This window comes from Oncorhynchus kisutch, linkage group LG26 (assembly GCF_002021735.2).
Source record: "Oncorhynchus kisutch isolate 150728-3 linkage group LG26, Okis_V2, whole genome shotgun sequence".
Lineage (NCBI taxonomy): Eukaryota > Metazoa > Chordata > Actinopteri > Salmoniformes > Salmonidae > Oncorhynchus > Oncorhynchus kisutch.
This window is the reverse complement of record NC_034199.2, coordinates 19,441,640-19,460,656: the sequence shown is the minus strand read 5'-3', so window position 1 is coordinate 19,460,656 and position 19,017 is coordinate 19,441,640. Positions and strand designations below refer to the sequence as shown.

The 19,017-nt window shown below is 41.9% G+C and overlaps 1 protein-coding gene across 1 annotated transcript in view; it reads right to left on the bottom strand.

Annotated features, from left to right (window-relative positions):
• Positions 1–19,017, bottom strand: part of mao (monoamine oxidase) — a 63,314-nt gene that overhangs the window by 2,111 nt on the left and 42,186 nt on the right. Inside the window, exons 4-13 of the mRNA XM_031805692.1 lie at positions 10,356–10,460; positions 10,114–10,205; positions 9,807–9,948; positions 7,214–7,363; positions 6,325–6,484; positions 5,668–5,764; positions 5,515–5,568; positions 5,294–5,351; positions 2,753–2,850; positions 2,422–2,533 (exon numbers count right to left, since the gene is read on the bottom strand). Coding sequence (XP_031661552.1) covers positions 2,422–2,533; positions 2,753–2,850; positions 5,294–5,351; positions 5,515–5,568; positions 5,668–5,764; positions 6,325–6,484; positions 7,214–7,363; positions 9,807–9,948; positions 10,114–10,205; positions 10,356–10,460 — 1,068 coding nt within the window. The remainder of the gene's footprint in view (positions 1–2,421; positions 2,534–2,752; positions 2,851–5,293; positions 5,352–5,514; positions 5,569–5,667; positions 5,765–6,324; positions 6,485–7,213; positions 7,364–9,806; positions 9,949–10,113; positions 10,206–10,355; positions 10,461–19,017) is intronic.

The following is a 19,017-nucleotide window of genomic DNA, read 5'->3' as shown; positions in this document are numbered from 1 at the left end:
AGTTCCTCTGTAGAGATGGGAAAACCTTCCAGAAGGAAAACCATCTTTGCAGCACTCTACCAATCAGGCATTTATGGTAGAGTGGCCAGACAGAAGCCACTACTCTGTAAAAGGCACATGACAGCCCGCTGGGAGTTTTCCAAAAACAAGATTCTCTGGTCTGATGAAACCAAGATTGAACTCTGTATACCAAGTGTAACGTCTGGACGAAACCTGGCACCATCCCTATGGTGAAGCATGGTGGTGACAGCATCATGCTGTGGGGATGCTTTTCAGCAGCAGGGACTGGGACTAGTCAGGATCGAGGGAAAAATGAATGGAGCAAAGTACAGAGAGATCCTTGATGAAAACCTGCTCCAGAGTGCTTAGGACCTCAGACTGGGGCGACGGTTCACCTTCTAACAGGACAACGATCCTAAGCATTCAGCCAAGACAATGCAGGAGTGGCTTCGTGGACAAGTCTCTAAATGTCCTTGAGTGGCACAGCCAGAGACCAGACTTGAACCCGATTGAACATCTCTGGAGAGATCTGAATATAGCTGTGCAGCAAAGTTCCCCATCCAACCTGCCGGGGCTTGAGAGGATCTGTAGAGAAGAATGGGAGAAACTCCCCAAATAAAGGTGTGCCAAGCTTGTAGCGTCATACCCAAAAAGACTCGAGGCTGTAATTCCTGGTGCTTCAACAAAAGTACTGAGTAAAGGGTCTGAATACTTATGTAAATGTGGTATTTCAGTTTTATTTTTTATTTTTTTATAAATTAGCACAAAAAACGCAAACATTTTCTTTTAAAGCTTTGTCATTATGGGGTATTGTGTGTAGATTGATTAGGAAAACAAACGATTTAATACATGTTAGAAAAAGCCTGTGACGTAACAAAATGTCAAGGGGTCTGAATACTTTTCCGAAGACAGTGTATTTTTTTTTTACCTAACTAGGCAAGTCAGTTAAGAACAAATTCTTATTTTCAATGACGGCCTAGGAACAGTGCCTTCAGGGGCAAAACGACAGATTTTTACCTGTCGGTTCCTAGTCCAACGCTCTAACCACTAGCTTACCTGCCGTATCTGGTTTGTCATTTAGAATTCAGGGCACCTTATATATATCTAGTCCCCCCATTTGAAGGTGTGATAAGTATTTAGACAAACTCCGTCTTCACTTCTCCTCCACATTTACTTGATTGGTTGAACAGTGCAGAAGAGAAGTTTTTTTCTTGTCAGGACCAAAACAAATTGAAGACAATGGGGATACCTAGTTAGTTGTACAACTGAAATGTTTCTTCCACATTTAACCCAACCCCTCTGAAACCGAGAGCTGCATGGGGCTGCCTTAATCAACATCCACAGCGCCCGGGGAACAGTGGGTTAACAGTCTTGCTCAATCCAGGATTCAATCTAGTAACCTTTCAGTTACTGGCCCAACGCTCCTACCCGCTACCTGCTAACCTCCCCTGTTATTTCTAATGGTGAGATACTAGCATGTTTTGGGGGCATAATTTTGTGCATCTGTAACTTTCTCACTCATCATTATTCACGATTCATTCATGATTATCCATAATCATGGTAGCATTCACATTAATGTAGAAGTGCTCAGAAACATATTATGTTCTTATTTACAATAAAAATTACTGAAAAATGACACAAAACATTATTTACCATTAATTTCTATTGGGCACAACATAATCCGAAACACAACCAAAACAAACTGCAAATGCATCCAACAAGTTTGAAGAGTCACAAGCTTGATGTACTCATTGCGTGCTAGAAATATGGGACCAAATACTTTTGACTAAATGCAGTACACTATAAGTGCATTTGTCCAAATACCTATGACATCTTCAAATGGGGGGACTAGATATAAAGTGCATTCATTTGGAAACGGTAAAACAAATATGTATGAAAGTACCCTGAAATAATTCTGTACTGTCACCTCATATAAAACATTTTGATCCCAAATCCAAAATGTTAGCGTATAGAGTCAAATAAAAAGCGTTAGCTTCACTGTCCGAATAAATATGTAGACTTTTAGAACTAAATGAGCTATCTAGAACCTTAAAGGATTCTTTGGCTGTCTCCGTAAGATAACCCTTTGAAGAACACTTATTGGTTCCAGTTAGAACCCTTTTGGTTCCAGGTAAAACCCTTTTGTGTTCCATGAAGGACCCTTTCCACAGAGGGTTCAACATGGAACCCAACAGGGTTCTCCCTGGAACCAAAAAGGTTTCTCCTACGGGGACAGCCGAATAACCCTTCTTTCTAAGAGTGTAGGGAAGTGTATTACTGCTTTGGGAAGGCTCTCACCTCTCTGGCGGCCCTCTCCCCTGCCTGAACAGCCCTCTCCATGTAGCCACTCCACTCAGTAGAGAGGGGGGTATATGAAATAAATACATGTATGATGATGATGATGATGATGAAGGCTCTCACCTCTCTGGCGGCCCTCTCCCCTGCCTGAACAGCCCCTTCCATGTAGCCACTCCACTCAGTAGCTGTCTCTGTGCCTGCAAAGTACAGCCTGCCTACTGGCTTCCTGATAACCCTAAAAAGAGAAGGGAGGAGAAGAGGGAGCGGAAGGAGAGAGGGAGGAGGGGAGGTATAAAGGTTAAATAAAAGGTTAGATAACGTCACAGTGTGTGTGTGTGTGTGTGTGTGTGTGTGTGTGTGTGTGTGTGTGTGTGTGTGTGTGTGTGTGTGTGTGTGTGTGTGTGTGTGTGTGTGTGTGTGTGTGTGTGTGTGTGTGTGTGTGTGTGCTACCTACTTGCCGTACTGGGTGAGTATACCAGGGGGGAAGTAAGCAGTGTAGCAGCCTCCAGAATACTCCTCCTCACACCAGTTCTTCTCCTCATAGTGCACAGGCTGGGCCAGAGAGGGTTGGGGGTTAGTACTCATATCAAACTTAAAGCTTACAATCCTTAGTTGCTACATCCATCCTTGGACCTATACATTTATGTTAAATACCCATTGATTGTTTAAGAATAAAACGTAGAACTGACTGATGAGCTTAGTGTGTGTGTGTCACGGTGTGTGTGTGTGTGTGTGTGTGTGTGTGTGTGTGTGTGTGTGTGTGTGTGTTAATTACCTCTGCTGACTGATCTGATCTCTAATGACATCGTCATAGTCATTGTCACCCATCAGAACCCAAAATATAATCTTTGTTTTACTATAATATTTGCAAACAATCTAAATATAAACAAATACTGTACAGTCTCAAAACATGGTTAAAACTATCATTGATGGTCAGTGCTTGCATCCACAGCTGTCAATGAATTTGGAGTGGTTCACAATTCTACTTCTATCTACAATATGGTGCAATGTTTTCAATGAATAGTAGCTAGTAGTAGTAGTAGTAATAGTAGTCATAGTAGTAGTAATAGTAGTCATAGTAGTAGTAGTAGTAGTCATAGTAGTAGTAATAGTAGTAGTAATAGTAGTCATAGTAGTAGTAGTAATAGTAGTCATAGTAGTAGTAGTAATAGTAGTCATAGTAGTAGTAATAGTAGTCATAGTAGTCATAGTAGTAGTAATAGTAGTCATAGTAGTCATAGTAGTTATAGTAGTAGTAGTAGTAGTAGTAGTAGTAATAATAGTAGTCATAGTAGTAGTAGTAGTAGTAGTCATAATAGTAGTAGTTAGTAGTAGTCATAGTAGTAGTCATAGTAGTAGTAGTAGTAGTAGTAGTAGTAGTCGTAGTCGTAGTAGTCATAGTAGTAGTAATAGTAGTAGTAGTAGTCATAGTAGTAGTAATAGTAGTAGTCATAGTAGTAGTAGTAATAGTAGTAGTCATAGTAGTAGTAATAGTAGTAGTTGTAGTCATAGTAGTCGTAGTAGTAGTAGTAGTAGTCGTCACAGTAGTAGTAGTAGTAGTAATAGTAGTAGTAGTAATAGTAGCCATAGTAGTAGTAGTAGTAGTAGTAGTAGTAGTAATCATAGTAGTCGTAGTAGTAGTAGTAGTAGTCGGCACAGTAGTAGTAGTAGTAGTAATAGTAGTAGTAGTAATAGTAGCCATAGTAGTAGTAGTAGTAGTAGTAGTCATAGTAGTAATAGTAGTAGTAGTAGTCATAGTAGTAATAGTAGTAGTAGTAGTCATAGTAGTAATAGTAGTAGTCATAGTAGTAATAGTAGTAGTAGTAGTCATAGTAGTAATAGTAGTAGTAGTAGTCATAGTAGTAATAGTAGTAATAGTAGTAGTAGTAGTCATAGTAGTAGTAGTAATAGTAGTAGTCATAGTAGTAGTAATAGTAGTAGTAGTAGTAATAGTAGTAGTAGTAGTAATAGTAGTAGTCATAGTAGTAGTAGTAGTAATAGTAGTAGTCATAGTAGTAGTAATAGTAGTAGTAGTAGTAATAGTAGTAGTAGTAGTAATAGTAGTAGTCATAGTAGTAGTAGTAGTCATAGTAGTAGTAGTAGTAATAGTAGTAGTCATAGTAGTCGTAATCATAGTAGTCGTAGTAGTAGTAGTCATCACAGTAGTAGTAGTAGTAGTAGTAGTAGTAGTAGTAGTAGTAATAATAGTAGTCATAGTAGTAGCAGTAGTCATAGTAGTAGTAGTAGTAGTGGTAGTCATAGTAGTAGTCGTAGTAGTAGTAGTAGTCATAGTAGTAGTAGTAGTAGTCTTAGTAGTAGTCATAGTAGTAGTAGTCATAGTAGTAGTAGTAGTCGTAGTCGTAGTAGTAGTCATAGTAGTAGTAGTAGTAGTAGTAGTAGTAGTAGTAGTCATAGTAGTAGTCATAGTAGTAGTAGTAGTAGTAGTAGTAGTAGTAATAGTAGTAGTCATAGTAGTAGTAATAGTAGTAGTAGTAGTAGTCATAGTAGTAGTAATAGTAGTAGTCATAGTAGTCATAGTAGTAGTAGTAGTCATAGTAGTAGTAATAGTAGTAGTAGTAGTCATAGTAGTCGTAGTAGTAGTAGTAGTAGTAGTCGTCACAGTAGTAGTAGTAGTAGTAGTAGTAGTAATAGTAGCCATAGTAGTAGTAGTAGTAGTAGTAGTCATAGTAGTAGTAATAGTAGTAGTAGTAGTAGTCATAGTAGTAGTAATAGTAGTAGTCATAGTAGTAGTAGTAGTCATAGTAGTCATAATCATAGTAGTCATAGTAGTAGTAGTAGTAGTAGTCGTCACAGTAGTAGTAGTAGTAGTAGTAGTAGTAGTAGTCATAGTAGTAGTAGTAGTAGTAGTAGTAGTTGTAGTGGTAGTAGTAGAAGTAGTTGTTGTAGTTGTTGTAGTTGTAGTCATAGTAGTAGTAGTAGTAGTAGTTGTAGTGGTAGTAGTAGTAGTCATAATAGTAGTAATGGTTCCACTCACATGCAGAGCTTCCTCTGAGCCCAGCACTCTGGAGTAGATCTCACAGATCCTCTTCTTCCTACAGGGGACAACAACCATCTTTAAGGGTTAAGGAAGGGATAGGGTTAATCTCTCAATGCTAGTACACATGGACATTCCTCCTAGCATAGTATACACATGATGAAGTGAAGTCAAACACACTGTAGGTACTGAACACGTTAAACAGTCAGACAGATGTTTACCTCTCCTCTCTGGTCAGTTCACATAGCTTCCTGCACTTGCGGGCCAGGATGAAGCTGTGACAGAGGAACCGGAGAAATACAGTTATTACTACAGTTTCGTGTTCTCTATGGGTAATCATACTGGGATGCAGGAAACTAAATATCTGTGTTTACCCCATAATGGCGGGCACAGTCCCATCAGGCTTTGTGTCATCCAGAGTCAAGCTGATGGGGGCCTCTTCCTCCTCGATCACCATAGTGCCACAGTACCCTGAGAGAGGGGGAGGAGTGAGATTCAGGAGAGAAGGAGAACAGGAAGAGAGAAGGGATCAATAGACAGGAATAAGGAGGGAAGGAAGAGAGGAGAGAGAAGGGATCAATAGACAGGAATAAGGAGGGAAGGAAGAGAGGAGAGAAGGGATCAATAGACAGGAATAAGGAGGGAAGGAAGAGAGGAGAGAGAAGGGATCAATAGACAGGAATAAGGAGGGAAGGAAGAGAGGAGAGAAGGGATCAATAGACAGGAATAAGGAGGGAAGGAAGAGAGGAGAGAGAAGGGATCAATAGACAGGAATAAGGAGGGAAGGAAGAGAGGAGAGAGAAGGGATCAATAAAAACAGATAAGGAGGAAAGAAAGAGAGGACATCTATCCCTCAGTCCTTCATTTATTTCTCCATGTTATCTCTCTAGTATACCACATATTTGATGACAGAGACCACGGACCCTCCCTCCCTCCCTCCTTACAATTCTTCCTCCACAAGTTAGCTCTGTAGTATAGCACATATTTAATGACAGAGCCCATGGACCCTCTCTCCCGCCCTCACTCTTTACCTTTCTTCCTCCAGAAGTTCTCTCTGTAGTAGACCATACACTTAATGACAGAGCCCATGGGGACCCTGTGGATCAGTTGGTTTCTGAGCGGGGGCAGCTCGGGGTTAAAGTGCATCTTCAGGTTCAGACCAGGGGCGGTCGCCACAATCACATACTTGGCCTGGGAGAAACAAAACACACCAGAGAAGAGTTGAGGCCTACGTGGTGTGTAGTGTGTACCTCCCCAGTTCTCCCTGGGTGACTAAGCAGCTCTAGGGCACTTCTGCTTAATGGGTTTTAACAGGGAAAGAGGATGTGGTCTGGATAGAGAGATGAAGACCAGCTTACTGACAACAATGTCCTCAGGCTTACACACACACACATGCACTCCCACCCGCCCGCACAAACACAAATGCAGACAAACATACGCACGCATGCAGGCATGCACGGCACACAGGCACGCACACACAAACTAAGGGGCCCTGTAAGTACAGAGTTGAATGGATATAAATGAAGGATTACTAGAATGTTCCAGGAGTTCTAGAATGCAGATGTACAGTAGTCACAACATGGACCTTATGAGGTGTCATGTATTATGAACATCCGAGCTCTAGATGGCAGCAGAGACACAACCTGAAATCAGTAGGTTACAACACAGTGGAATGTGCACTTTATAAACCGTAACTTTTTTTTTTTTGATAACTTACAGCAACAAGTTACTGTAAAAAGTTACTGTAAAAATTCATGTTTTCTGGAAAGATACGGTAACATACTGTTACTTTTTTTTTTACAATAACTAAAAGGTAACTGGGTGCCAGTAAGTTACCGTAAAAACAAGTTGCATTTTTTACAGTGTGGGCTGACATCATCAATAGGTTGATGGATCGGAGACGACTGCTCTCTCACTCACCCTGTATGTTTCCTTGTTGAGAGTCTCAACCTCGACCATGTCCCCTGTCTGGTCGATCCTGTAGACGGGAGATTCCATCTTGACACACTCACCCAGCTCCTTGGCCATACACTCACTGATCTGGCTGGAACCGCCCACAAACTTCCTCTCCTGAAATGTAAATACTGTATCATCAGTCATATGAATCAAATACACACAATGGTAATAAGGCCTAACCTGCTCCAAGAGGGCGCTGCTCTGCGACTGACCCCGTGCTGCTTCCAGCCTCGGTGTGTTTGTGTGATGTTCAGAGGGTTGGGAAAAACACAAGACAGGAAAAGGCACCTTTATTTTACAGTGGACTATTACTGAAGTGCACTACTTTTGACAAAGTTAGATGTAGTATTCTCTATTGGCTGAATCCTAACGTCAGAATATGCGCTATCCTAATCCTAATGACATCAGTGCTAGATTTACACCCTATGAGACATGAAATTGTTGTTCTGTTCCTTCTTCTGCCTCCCTAAATATACCTAAGACACTCAGACCCCCTGGGGCAGTTGACTGATGTTTCTGTGGTGACCCTCTTTTGATCTAGGCTGGCCTTAGAAGACAGTACAATAACACTCATTTGAACTGTAGCGAACCGAAATCAGTCAGGTAGGCGGGTATATTGGAAAATGAGAGTGGGTCTTGGCAAGGCCACATTACAAAGTACACAACGCTGAGTAACCTTTGACCCTCTCCATATGGTTAGTGTAAACTTCCCTCCGCTTTCTCTAATAGGAAACCCATTGTGTGCCTTCCACTGTGAGATTGGGCCAGCTATAACAACAGGGTCTTAAGGCAGGTCAAAAAACGGACGATGGCAGTGGGAAATTTCTGCATGATTGTAAGTGATGTTATACTTTCACCTGCAACCAAGAAAAGTTGTTTGTTTCAAAACACATGTACACATATAGTTGTTTTGAGTTGAACAGATGGATAGGGATTTGGGACAGTGACCTACAGCATAGCGGATCTTTATTATGCATCTGCATACCATAGCAGTACTCTACTGAGGACAATTTATCTGCAGAGAATATGCAACTCTGCTTGGCATGCATGGCAATTGACATAGGAGCAACATAGGAGCAAATGCAATTGACCTAAAAAAGGAGAGCAAATGCTATATCAACTCATGACAAACTTTCTCTATTGCTCTACCTGGAGAATAAACACACTGAATGAAAACATTTGGAGCCAGAGAGCAGGGCGGACCAAACAGGAAATGAAAGTGGATGACCTCACAACAACATTCTCTAATTACTCCAACACATCCCCTTCAACCGTCACCTAGGCAATGGAGCCACTCAGCTTTTCAAAGTAAACCAGGATAATGGGTTCTCCCTGGGCTCTGAAGAACAGCAATTGTGGAGGGAGGGATTATTCCTATAAATTAGAGAGCAGGGAATGAACAAGGCTAATTTGGGGGGGGGGGGGGGGGGGGGGTTGGTGAAGGACAGCTCTATAGGGCCAGGGAATGGTAAGATTTAGAATGGCTCATTTTGCCACCACAGGTTTCATGTTAGTGACCATCTAAGTAGAATCCAGATGAGAATGTTATTGTTGTGGAATGTTTTGTGCTAACATGGAGGATAGTTTTCTGAGCTCAGTTCAGAGGCTTCTGTGTGAGAGGCTCAGCACAGCAAACCTAGAACCCAAGCCAAAAACAGGGCAAACTTCTCCTTATTCTATGTAGTAGGGTTCTTCATAGAACCCCCTGTATATGGTTGTACCTAAAACCTTCTATGAAGGGTTCAGCATAAAACCCTCTACGAAGGGTTCAACCAATAACCATTTTAGCATCTAAAAGTTATTCCGGGAACCCTCTATGAAGGGTCCTACCGAGAACACTTTTCTCTTTGGAGAGTTCTTAGAACCATCAATGAAAGGTTCCACCAGCATTATTAGACTTTAAAATAATTACATATATCATACAACCTTTCTTTGAAGTTCTATCTACCCTAACACAGTGGTGTTAGGAAGCTCCTGGTTTACAGGCCACAACAGGCCTGCAAATCACATTATGTTGGCTTGCAAAGTGATATGCAATTCCTATTGTAATCTAGCCAGAGTTAGGATATCCTAAAAGTGGAATTTTTTTATCACCTGCATTCAGAATGACTGCCAGGGTAGGGAAGATGAACTACCTCATCATCTAAACTGGAACAACCATCCCAGTAACGGGTGCAATAAGTCCAACTACTAACAGATTGGATTAGTTTAGAAAACAAACAATTCTGAAAATCTCCCTGCAATAGAGCATGCTGGGAAATATTATATATGTTTCTATGTAGAAACCTTCTTGCCTTCCAAAGAACCCTTTTTGCCATCAAAATAATCCTTATTGCCAAAGAATCATCAAAGAACCCTTTCTTCCAAAAATGCTTCTTAGGATGTTAAAGGTTCTAAGGTAGAACCCTTTGCCTTACAAAGAACACTTGTCTTTTTCTAAGTGTGTAGAACCCTGTATGGATATGGAAGAGCCAGTCCACATGGTCAGAGAGATAACAAGACAAGACAAGACCAGACCAGACAGACAACCAGCCAGACGGACAGTTGTGTACAGTACCTGTCCTCCGTTGGTGGTGGAGAAAATCCTCATGGTCCCTCCACACTGCTTGACGTACCAGAGGAACCACAGGGCCGACACCTCGTGGGGTTCAGAGGTCACGTTCACGTTCACAAACAGAGTGGCAAACCGCCTCGCAGAACTGTGAGGAGAGGGAGGAGCATGCACATGCGCACACACACAGACAACACACACACACACACACACACACACACATGTAATCACTCAATCACAAAGACTATAAAAAGTGATGCTCCATGGGGTTGAATGGTCCTGTGTGTATTGTGAAATGGGTGTAGTACAGTACTTGGTCCAGCAGATCTTGTCAAAGAGCTGCTTCATGGTCATCTTGTCCCACTCCTCAGCATGGGGAGCCCTCCATGGAGCCTCTCTGGGGATCTGGAACACACACACAAATACACTATGAGGGTGGGACCATCAATAAGTATCAATGGCTAGAGACTACGGAGTAGGGGTTGGTTTGGGATTGGGCCTGAAATGTGGAGGGGATGGCTGCACTAGACAGGAAAGGATGCTGTGTGTGTTTACCTCGCTGCCCATCTCATCCATCTTCCTCCACAGGTTGTTGTAGTCCATCAGGGCAAATGGATTCCACATGGGGGGGAAGGAGCCTCTGAATGGGTAGGACTTTCCCTGGAGGACACAACATGCATGGGAGAAGACATGGAAGGGTTAGTTATCTTCAACATCTTCATCATCCTCCTCCTCATCGTAATATCAATCTTCATCATCTTAGTCTTCGTATTCATCATCCTCCTCCTCATCCTCCTCCTCCTCATCATCAGCAGTAACAGCATTATCTTTATCATCAGCATCATCATCATCACTATAGACTAAGAGTGATCTGAAAAAGCAATATTTTGCAAATGTTTCGGTTCTACTTACATTCTGAACTGAACTACACATTTGTATTTGTATCTATTATGAATCCCCATTAGCTGCTGCCAAGGCAACTAAATACGGTAGTGACGACATAACAAAAAAACAACATTAAAATACATTTTACAACAGATTTCACAATACATTAAGTGTGTGCCCTCAGTCCACTACTCTACTACAACACTATCCAGATGTACGTGTGTGTATAGTGTGTATGTTATGTGTGTTTGTATCCGTGTATTTGTACCTGTGTGTGTGACACTTCACAGTCCTCACTGTTCCATAAGATGTATTTTTATCTGTTTTTTAAAATCAGATTCTACTGCTTGCATCAGTTACTTGATGTGGAATAGAGTTCCATGTAGCCATGGCTCTATGTAGTACTGTGCGCCTCCCATAGTCTGTTCTGGACTTGGAGGCATGTCTTGTGGGGTATACATGGGTTTCCAAGCTGTGTGCTAGTAGTTTAAACAGACATCTCTACGTGTACATTTAAGGGCCAGCCGTGCTGCCCTGTCTGGACCAGTTGTAATTTTCCTAAGTCCCTCTTTGTGGTGCAATAACACTAGGACCTGTAGAACCTGCCTTGTTGATATTGTAGTTAAGGCCGAACAACACTTTATTATGGACAGACCTCTCCCCACCTTAGTTACTGTTGCATCAAAATGTTTTGACCATAACAGTTTACAATCCAGGGATACTCCAAGCAGTTCAATCTCCCCAACTTCCACATTATTCATTGAAATATTTAGTTGAGGTTTAGGGTTTAGTGAATTATTTGTCCCAAATACAATGCTTTTAGTTTTGGAAATATTTAGGGCTAACTTATTCCTTGACACCCATTCTGAAACTGACTGCAGCTCTTTGTTAAGCGTTGCAGTGATTTCACTTGCTGTAGTAGCTGACGTGTATAGTCATCAGCATACATAGACACACAGGCTTTACTCAGTGCCAGTGGCAGGTCATTAGCAAAGATTGAAAAAAGTAAGGGGCCTAGACAGCTGCCCTGGGGAATGCCTGATTCTACCTGGATTATGTTGGAGGCTTCCATTAAAGAACACCCTTTGTGTTCTCTTAGACAGGTAACTCTCAATCCACAATATAGCAGGGTGTGTAAAGACATAAGATATACTGTAAGTTTTTCCAGCAGCATACTATGATCGTTAATGTCAAAAGCCACACTGACGTCTAACAAAACAGCTCCCACAATCTTTTTATTATCAATTTCTCTCAGCCAATCATCAGTCATTTGTGTAAGTGCCATGCATGTTGAATGCCCTTCCCTATACACATTGATCTTCTGCCTTCTCTCTGACAGAGGGAGCTGTGAGGCAATCCCTACCCCACAGCTAGCTCCATTGGGGGCGGATTACGATAAGGCAGATTGCTTCATATTTCACTCCAGATCAAAGATAGCAGCTAATTGCACATTCAGCAAGGCAGATAAGATTATCTCAATCTCATGCTCACACTATTTCTCAACCCCTACAGGTTTGTAAAGTAGTGTAGAGTTCATTTATTTGTGATTTCTAGACATTTCCATTGAAAGTGGGGCTTTAGAAAATAGACTGGGAAAGCCATATCAGTTCATTCAACAGTGTGCGTTTGTGTGTTTCTGTCTGTGTTACTCTTATATAACTGGTATTAATCACTTAGGTTGACAGTTAAATGGGTCTACCTGAAGGCCCATTAAACATATAACTACTAGAGAGAGAGAGAGAGAGAGAGAGAGGAGAGACAGTGTCTGAAATAGAGTACATAGACAATGGTGAGGAAGATGTGGACCTATAGACCTTATACTGTCCTATAGTCCTATACTGTACTATAGTCCTTAGTCCTGAAGTGTTTGATATAGGACCTTAGAAAATACAAGTTGATTGACCCATCGCAGAGATTAAAGCATCTAGGCGATGCACTATATATTGTTCCTTGAAAAAGTAAATGAATGTCTGTATTTCATGAAACTCAGACTATTTCATGTATAATTCATATAATTTTGTAACAGTCAAAAGACTTGATCTTGGCTATTCAAGTACAAGTTTTATGAAAGACATTCTTTGTACATGCTTTTCTAAAACTGCACTCATCTTACAAAGTTGTTTCACAGTTCCTCTTGGAACGCTAAACCCAATCTGAGCCTAATTTATTTGAATTAAATGTTCAACATCTACTTATCCAAAGCTTCTTAGGGCCTCAGGACATGCAAGAATAGGGCTGAAGAACACAGCATAAGTACAACATACAAAAAGATATATCAAACTTTCTGCCCTCTCTCTTTTATTAGGTGTTCCTTATGTTTGGTATACACAGTATATAGTTAGTGATGAACTATTATTATGATATATTCTTCAGTGTGGCATTTGTCCTAGTTACTATCAATGGAAAGTCCAAGTCTTGATGAAAAGAGCTACGGTTGTAATGTGTCCTTATCAGTTACAACCGATATCGCACCTGAGTTATCCACATGACATTAGCTAGTAAAGTACAGTACTGAGATAATTCACTCTCTGGGGGGGGGGGGGGGGTTGCATTTTAATGGTGGAAGGGATGGAAATACACACAAACAAACACACACACTCACTCTGTGATACAGGTTATGATTGCCAAAAAGATCGTCAAGGACAACAACCACCCGAGCCACTGCCTGTTCACCCTGCTACCATCCAGAAAGTGAGGTCAGTACAGGTGCATCAAAGCTGGGACCGAGGAAAAATAGCTTCCATCTCAAGGCCATCAGACTGTTAAACAGCCATCACTGACACAGAGAGGCTGCTGCCTTCATACAGACTTGAAATCATTGGCCACTTTAATAAATGGATCACTAGTCACTTTAATAATGCCACTTTAATAATGAAGTTTACGTATCTTGCATTACTGGGGCGGCAGGTTGCCTAGTGGTTAGAGTGTTGGGCCAGTAACCGATAGGTTGCTAGATTGAATCCCTGAGCTGACAAGGTACAAATCTGTTGTTCTTCCCCTGAACAAGGCAGTTAACCCACTGTTCCTAGGCCGTCATTGTAAATAAGAATTTGTTGCCTAGTTAAATAAAAAAATGACTCATCCTGTATGTATATGCTGTATTCTATGCTGCTTGGTCATTGCTCATCCATATATTTATATGTACACTTATTCCATCCCTTTGTTTGTATTAGGTAGTTGTGGTGGAACTGTTAGATTTTTATTTATTTATTTATTTTACCTTTATTTAACCAGGTAGGCAAGTTGAGAACAAGTTCTCATTTACAATTGCGACCTGGCCAAGATAAAGCAAAGCAGTTCGACAGATAAAACGACACAGAGTTACACATGGAGTAAAAACAAACATACAGTCAATAATGCAGTATAAACAAGTCTATATACAATGTGAGCAAATGAGGTGAGAAGGGAGGTAAAGGCAAAAAAAGGCCATGATGGCAAAGTAAATACAATATAGCAAGTAAAATACTGGAATGGTAGTTTTGCAATGGAAGAATGTGCAAAGTAGAAATAAAAAAATAATGGGGTGCAAAGGAGCAAAATAAATAAATAAATAAAAATTAAATACAGTTGGGAAAGAGGTAGTTGTTTGGGCTAAATTATAGGTGGGCTATGTACAGGTGCAGTAATCTGTGAGCTGCTCTGACAGTTGGTGCTTAAAGCTAGTGAGGGAGATAAGTGTTTCCAGTTTCAGAGATTTTTGTAGTTCGTTCCAGTCATTGGCAGCAGAGAACTGGAAGGAGAGGCGGCCAAAGAAAGAATTGGTCTTGGGGGTGACTAGAGAGATATACCTGCTGGAGCGTGTGCTACAGGTGGGAGATGCTATGGTGACCAGCGAGCTGAGATAAGGGGGGACTTTACCTAGCAGGGTCTTGTAGATGACATGGAGCCAGTGGGTTTGGCGACGAGTATGAAGCGAGGGCCAGCCAACGAGAGCGTACAGGTCGCAATGGTGGGTAGTATATGGGGCTTTGGTGATAAAACGGATTGCACTGTGATAGACTGCATCCAATTTGTTGAGTAGGGTATTGGAGGCTATTTTGTAAATGACATCGCCAAAGTCGAGGATTGGTAGGATGGTCAGTTTTACAAGGGTATGTTTGGCAGCATGAGTGAAGGATGCTTTGTTGCGAAATAGGAAGCCAATTCTAGATTTAACTTTGGATTGGAGATGTTTGATATGGGTCTGGAAGGAGAGTTTACAGTCTAACCAGACACCTAAGTATTTGTAGTTGTCCACGTATTCTAAGTCAGAGCCGTCCAGAGTAGTGATGTTGGACAGGCGGGTAGGTGCAGGTAGCGATCGGTTGAAGAGCATGCATTTAGTTTTACTTGTATTTAAGAGCAATTGGAGGCCACGGAAGGAGAGTTGTATGGCATTGAAGCTTGCCTGGAGGGTTGTTAACACAGTGTCCAAAGAAGGGCCGGAAGTATACAGAATGGTGTCGTCTGCGTAGAGGTGGATCAGGGACTCACCAGCAGCAAGAGCGACCTCATTGATGTATACAGAGAAGAGAGTCGGTCCAAGAATTGAACCCTGTGGCACCCCCATAGAGACTGCCAGAGGTCCGGACAGCAGACCCTCCGACTTGACACACTGAACTCTATCAGAGAAGTAGTTGGTGAACCAGGCGAGGCAATCATTTGAGAAACCAAGGCTGTCGAGTCTGCCGATGAGGATATGGTGATTGACAGAGTCGAAAGCCTTGGCCAGATCAATGAATACGGCTGCACAGTAATGTTTCTTATCGATGGCGGTTAAGATATCGTTTAGGACCTTGAGCGTGGCTGAGGTGCACCCATGACCAGCTCTGAAACCAGATTGCATAGCAGAGAAGGTATGGTGAGATTCGAAATGGTCGGTAATCTGTTTGTTGACTTGGCTTTCGAAGACCTTAGAAAGGCACGGTAGGATAGATATAGGTCTGTAGCAGTTTGGGTCAAGAGTGTCCCCCCCTTTGAAGAGGGGGATGACCGCAGCTGCTTTCCAATCTTTGGGAATCTCAGACGACACGAAAGAGAGGTTGAACAGGCTAGTAATAGGGGTGGCAACAATTTCGGCAGATAATTTTAGAAAGAAAGGGTCCAGATTGTCTAGCCCGGCTGATTTGTAGGGGTCCAGATTTTGCAGCTCTTTCAGAACATCAGCTGAATGGATTTGGGAGAAGGAGAAATGGGGAAGGCTTGGGCGAGTTGCTGTTGGGGGTGCAGTGCTGTTGTCCGGGGTAGGAGTAGCCAGGTGGAAAGCATGGCCAGCCGTAGAAAAATGCTTATTGAAATTCTCAATTATGGTGGATTTATCAGTGGTGACAGTGTTTCCTATCTTCAGTGCAGTGGGCAGCTGGGAGGAGGTGTTCTTATTCTCCATGGACTTTACAGTGTCCCAGAACTTTTTTGAGTTAGTGTTGCAGGAAGCAAATTTCTGCTTGAAAAAGCTAGCCTTGGCTTTTCTAACTGCCTGTGTATAATGATTTCTAGCTTCCCTGAACAGCTGCATATCACGGGGGCTGTTCGATGCTAATGCAGAACGCCATAGGATGTTTTTGTGTTGGTTAAGGGCAGTCAGGTCTGGGGAGAACCAAGGGCTATATCTGTTCCTGGTTCTAAATTTCTTGAATGGGGCATGTTTATTTAAGATGGTTAGGAAGGCATTTTTAAAAAATATCCAGGCATCCTCTACTGACGGGATGAGATCAATATCCTTCCAGGATACCCCGGCCAGGTCGATTAGAAAGGCCTGCTCGCAGAAGTGTTTCAGGGAGCGTTTTACAGTGATGAGTGGAGGTCGTTTGACCGCTGACCCATTACGGATGCAGGCAATGAGGCAGTGATCGCTGAGATCTTGGTTGAAGACAGCAGAGGTGTATTTAGAGGGGAAGTTGGTTAGGATGATATCTATGAGGGTGCCCGTGTTTAAGGTTTTGGGGAGGTACCTGGTAGGTTCATTGATTATTTGTGTGAGATTGAGGGCATCAAGTTTAGATTGTAGGATGGCTGGGGTGTTAAGCATGTTCCAGTTTAGGTCGCCTAGCAGCACGAACTCTGAAGATAGATGGGGGGCAATCAGTTCACATATGGTGTCCAGAGCACAGCTGGGGGCAGAGGGTGGTCTATAGCAGGCGGCAACGGTGAGAGACTTGTTTTTAGAGAGGTGGATTTTTAAAAGTAGAAGTTCAAATTGTTTGGGTACAGACCTGGATAGTAGGACAGAACTCTGCAGGCTATCTTTGCAGTAGATTGCAACACCGCCCCCTTTGGCAGTTCTATCTTGTCTGAAAATGTTGTAGTTTGGAATTAAAACTTCAGAATTTTTGGTGGTCTTCCTAAGCCAGGATTCAGACACAGCTAGAACATCCGGGTTGGCAGAGTGTGCTAAAGCAGTGAATAGAACAAACTTAGGGAGGAGGCTTCTAATGTTAACATGCATGAAACCAAGGCTATTACGGTTACAGAAGTCGTCAAAAGAGAGCGCCTGGGGAATAGGAGTGGAGCTAGGCACTGCAGGGCCTGGATTCACCTCTACATCGCCAGAGGAACATAGGAGGAGTAGAATAAGGGTACGGCTAAAAGCTATGAGAATTGGTCGTCTAGAACGTCTGGAACATAGAGTAAAAGGAGGTTTCTGGGGGCGATAAAATAGCATCAAGGTATAATGTACAGACAAATGTATGGTAGGATGTGAATACAGTGGAGGTAAACCTAGGTATTGAGTGATGAAGAGAGAGATATTGTCTCTAGAAACATCGTTGAAACCAGGAGATGTCATTGCATGTGTGGGTGGTGGAACTAATAGGTTGGATAAGGTATAGTGAGCAGGACTAGAGGCTCTACAGTGAAATAAGCCAATAAACACTAACCAGAACAGAAATGGACAAGACATATTGACATTAAGGATAGGCAGATTACATGCTGCACTGTCGGAACTAGAAGCTCAAGCACTTCGCTACCCTCGCAATAACATCTGCTAACCATGTGTATGTGACCAATAACATTTGATTTGATTTGAGGGTGAGCGCCTTTTGATGAGGTGCACTACCATGGCAACCAGCCAGGAAGGTACCAGAGTGAGTGTACATGCAGATCTCAGACATAGAGATAGTGGCTAAGAAAACACAGGCACACAGTGGTTCCGCTGAGCTGCTGGTAACGTCAGAACTCAGAGTCAAGCTTTATTACAACATCTTAAATGAGGAACAAATATCCCTTTCAGAAAGGAAACCATTAATTGCGGAAACATGTGATTTCACACGGAGGGACACACTGTATTTAGAGCCCATAAGTCAGTGGAGTCTCAAATTTGAGGTGTGACCCTGCAGCCCACATTCGTAACTGCGATCTACGTTATTCCACATGCTTGTGGCATGTCCGGCAGGCTGTGGCAGGCTGAAATAGATCATGTCAATAAAACTACAGTGTGACTAGAGTGACTGGACTGAACTAACACTCACATTGATTCATGTCTACTTCCCTGTAGCCAATCAGAGCACTTGGTTACTCTAAGAATGGGAGCTCCTCAGAAGCATGTGAACTATAGTGACGCAAAAAGACCACGTCCAGTTCTTAGTGGTCTATGTCTACAGAAGCTAGACAGACTAGGGTTAGGGTTGAACTGGGATGTGGACATGAAGCTAGGGTTAGGGTTGAACTGGGATGTGGACATGAAGCTAGGGTTAGGGTTGAACTGGGATGTGGACATGAAGCTAGGGTTAGGGTTGAACTGGGATGTGGACATGAAGCTAGGGTTAGGGTTGAACTGGGATGAGGACATGAAGCTAGGGTTAGGGTTGAACTGGGATGTGGACATGAAGCTAGGGTTAGGGTTGAACTGGGATGTGGACATGAAGCTAGGATTAGGGTTGAACTGGGATATTCTTAAAGTACTTTACTTTCTCTTTCAAAATATCATTTGGTTAATCATGTGTGACTCCATCATTTGTAACAAGTTTCCATATATATTTTTTTGGTAGCATTTCTATATTAAAGATTGAAAATGAATTTGGTGCATTTTCCCCATATTCCATCCAGTTCACTTTATTTTTATAATATATTACACTGGATCTTTATTTTTATAATATATTACACTGGATCTTTATTTTTATAATATATTACACTGGATCTTTATTTTTATAATATATTACACTGGATCTTTATTTTTATAATATATTACACTGGATCTTTATTTTTATAATATATTACACTGGATCTTTATTTTTATAATATATTACACTGGATCTTTCTTGAAGAAGTTCCTCCATTTGTTTTTCCTCTACCTTATTCTGTGCCTCTATGGTACAGTTTTTATTGCTATCTAACTGACTGTTAGTCCTTCAGTTTC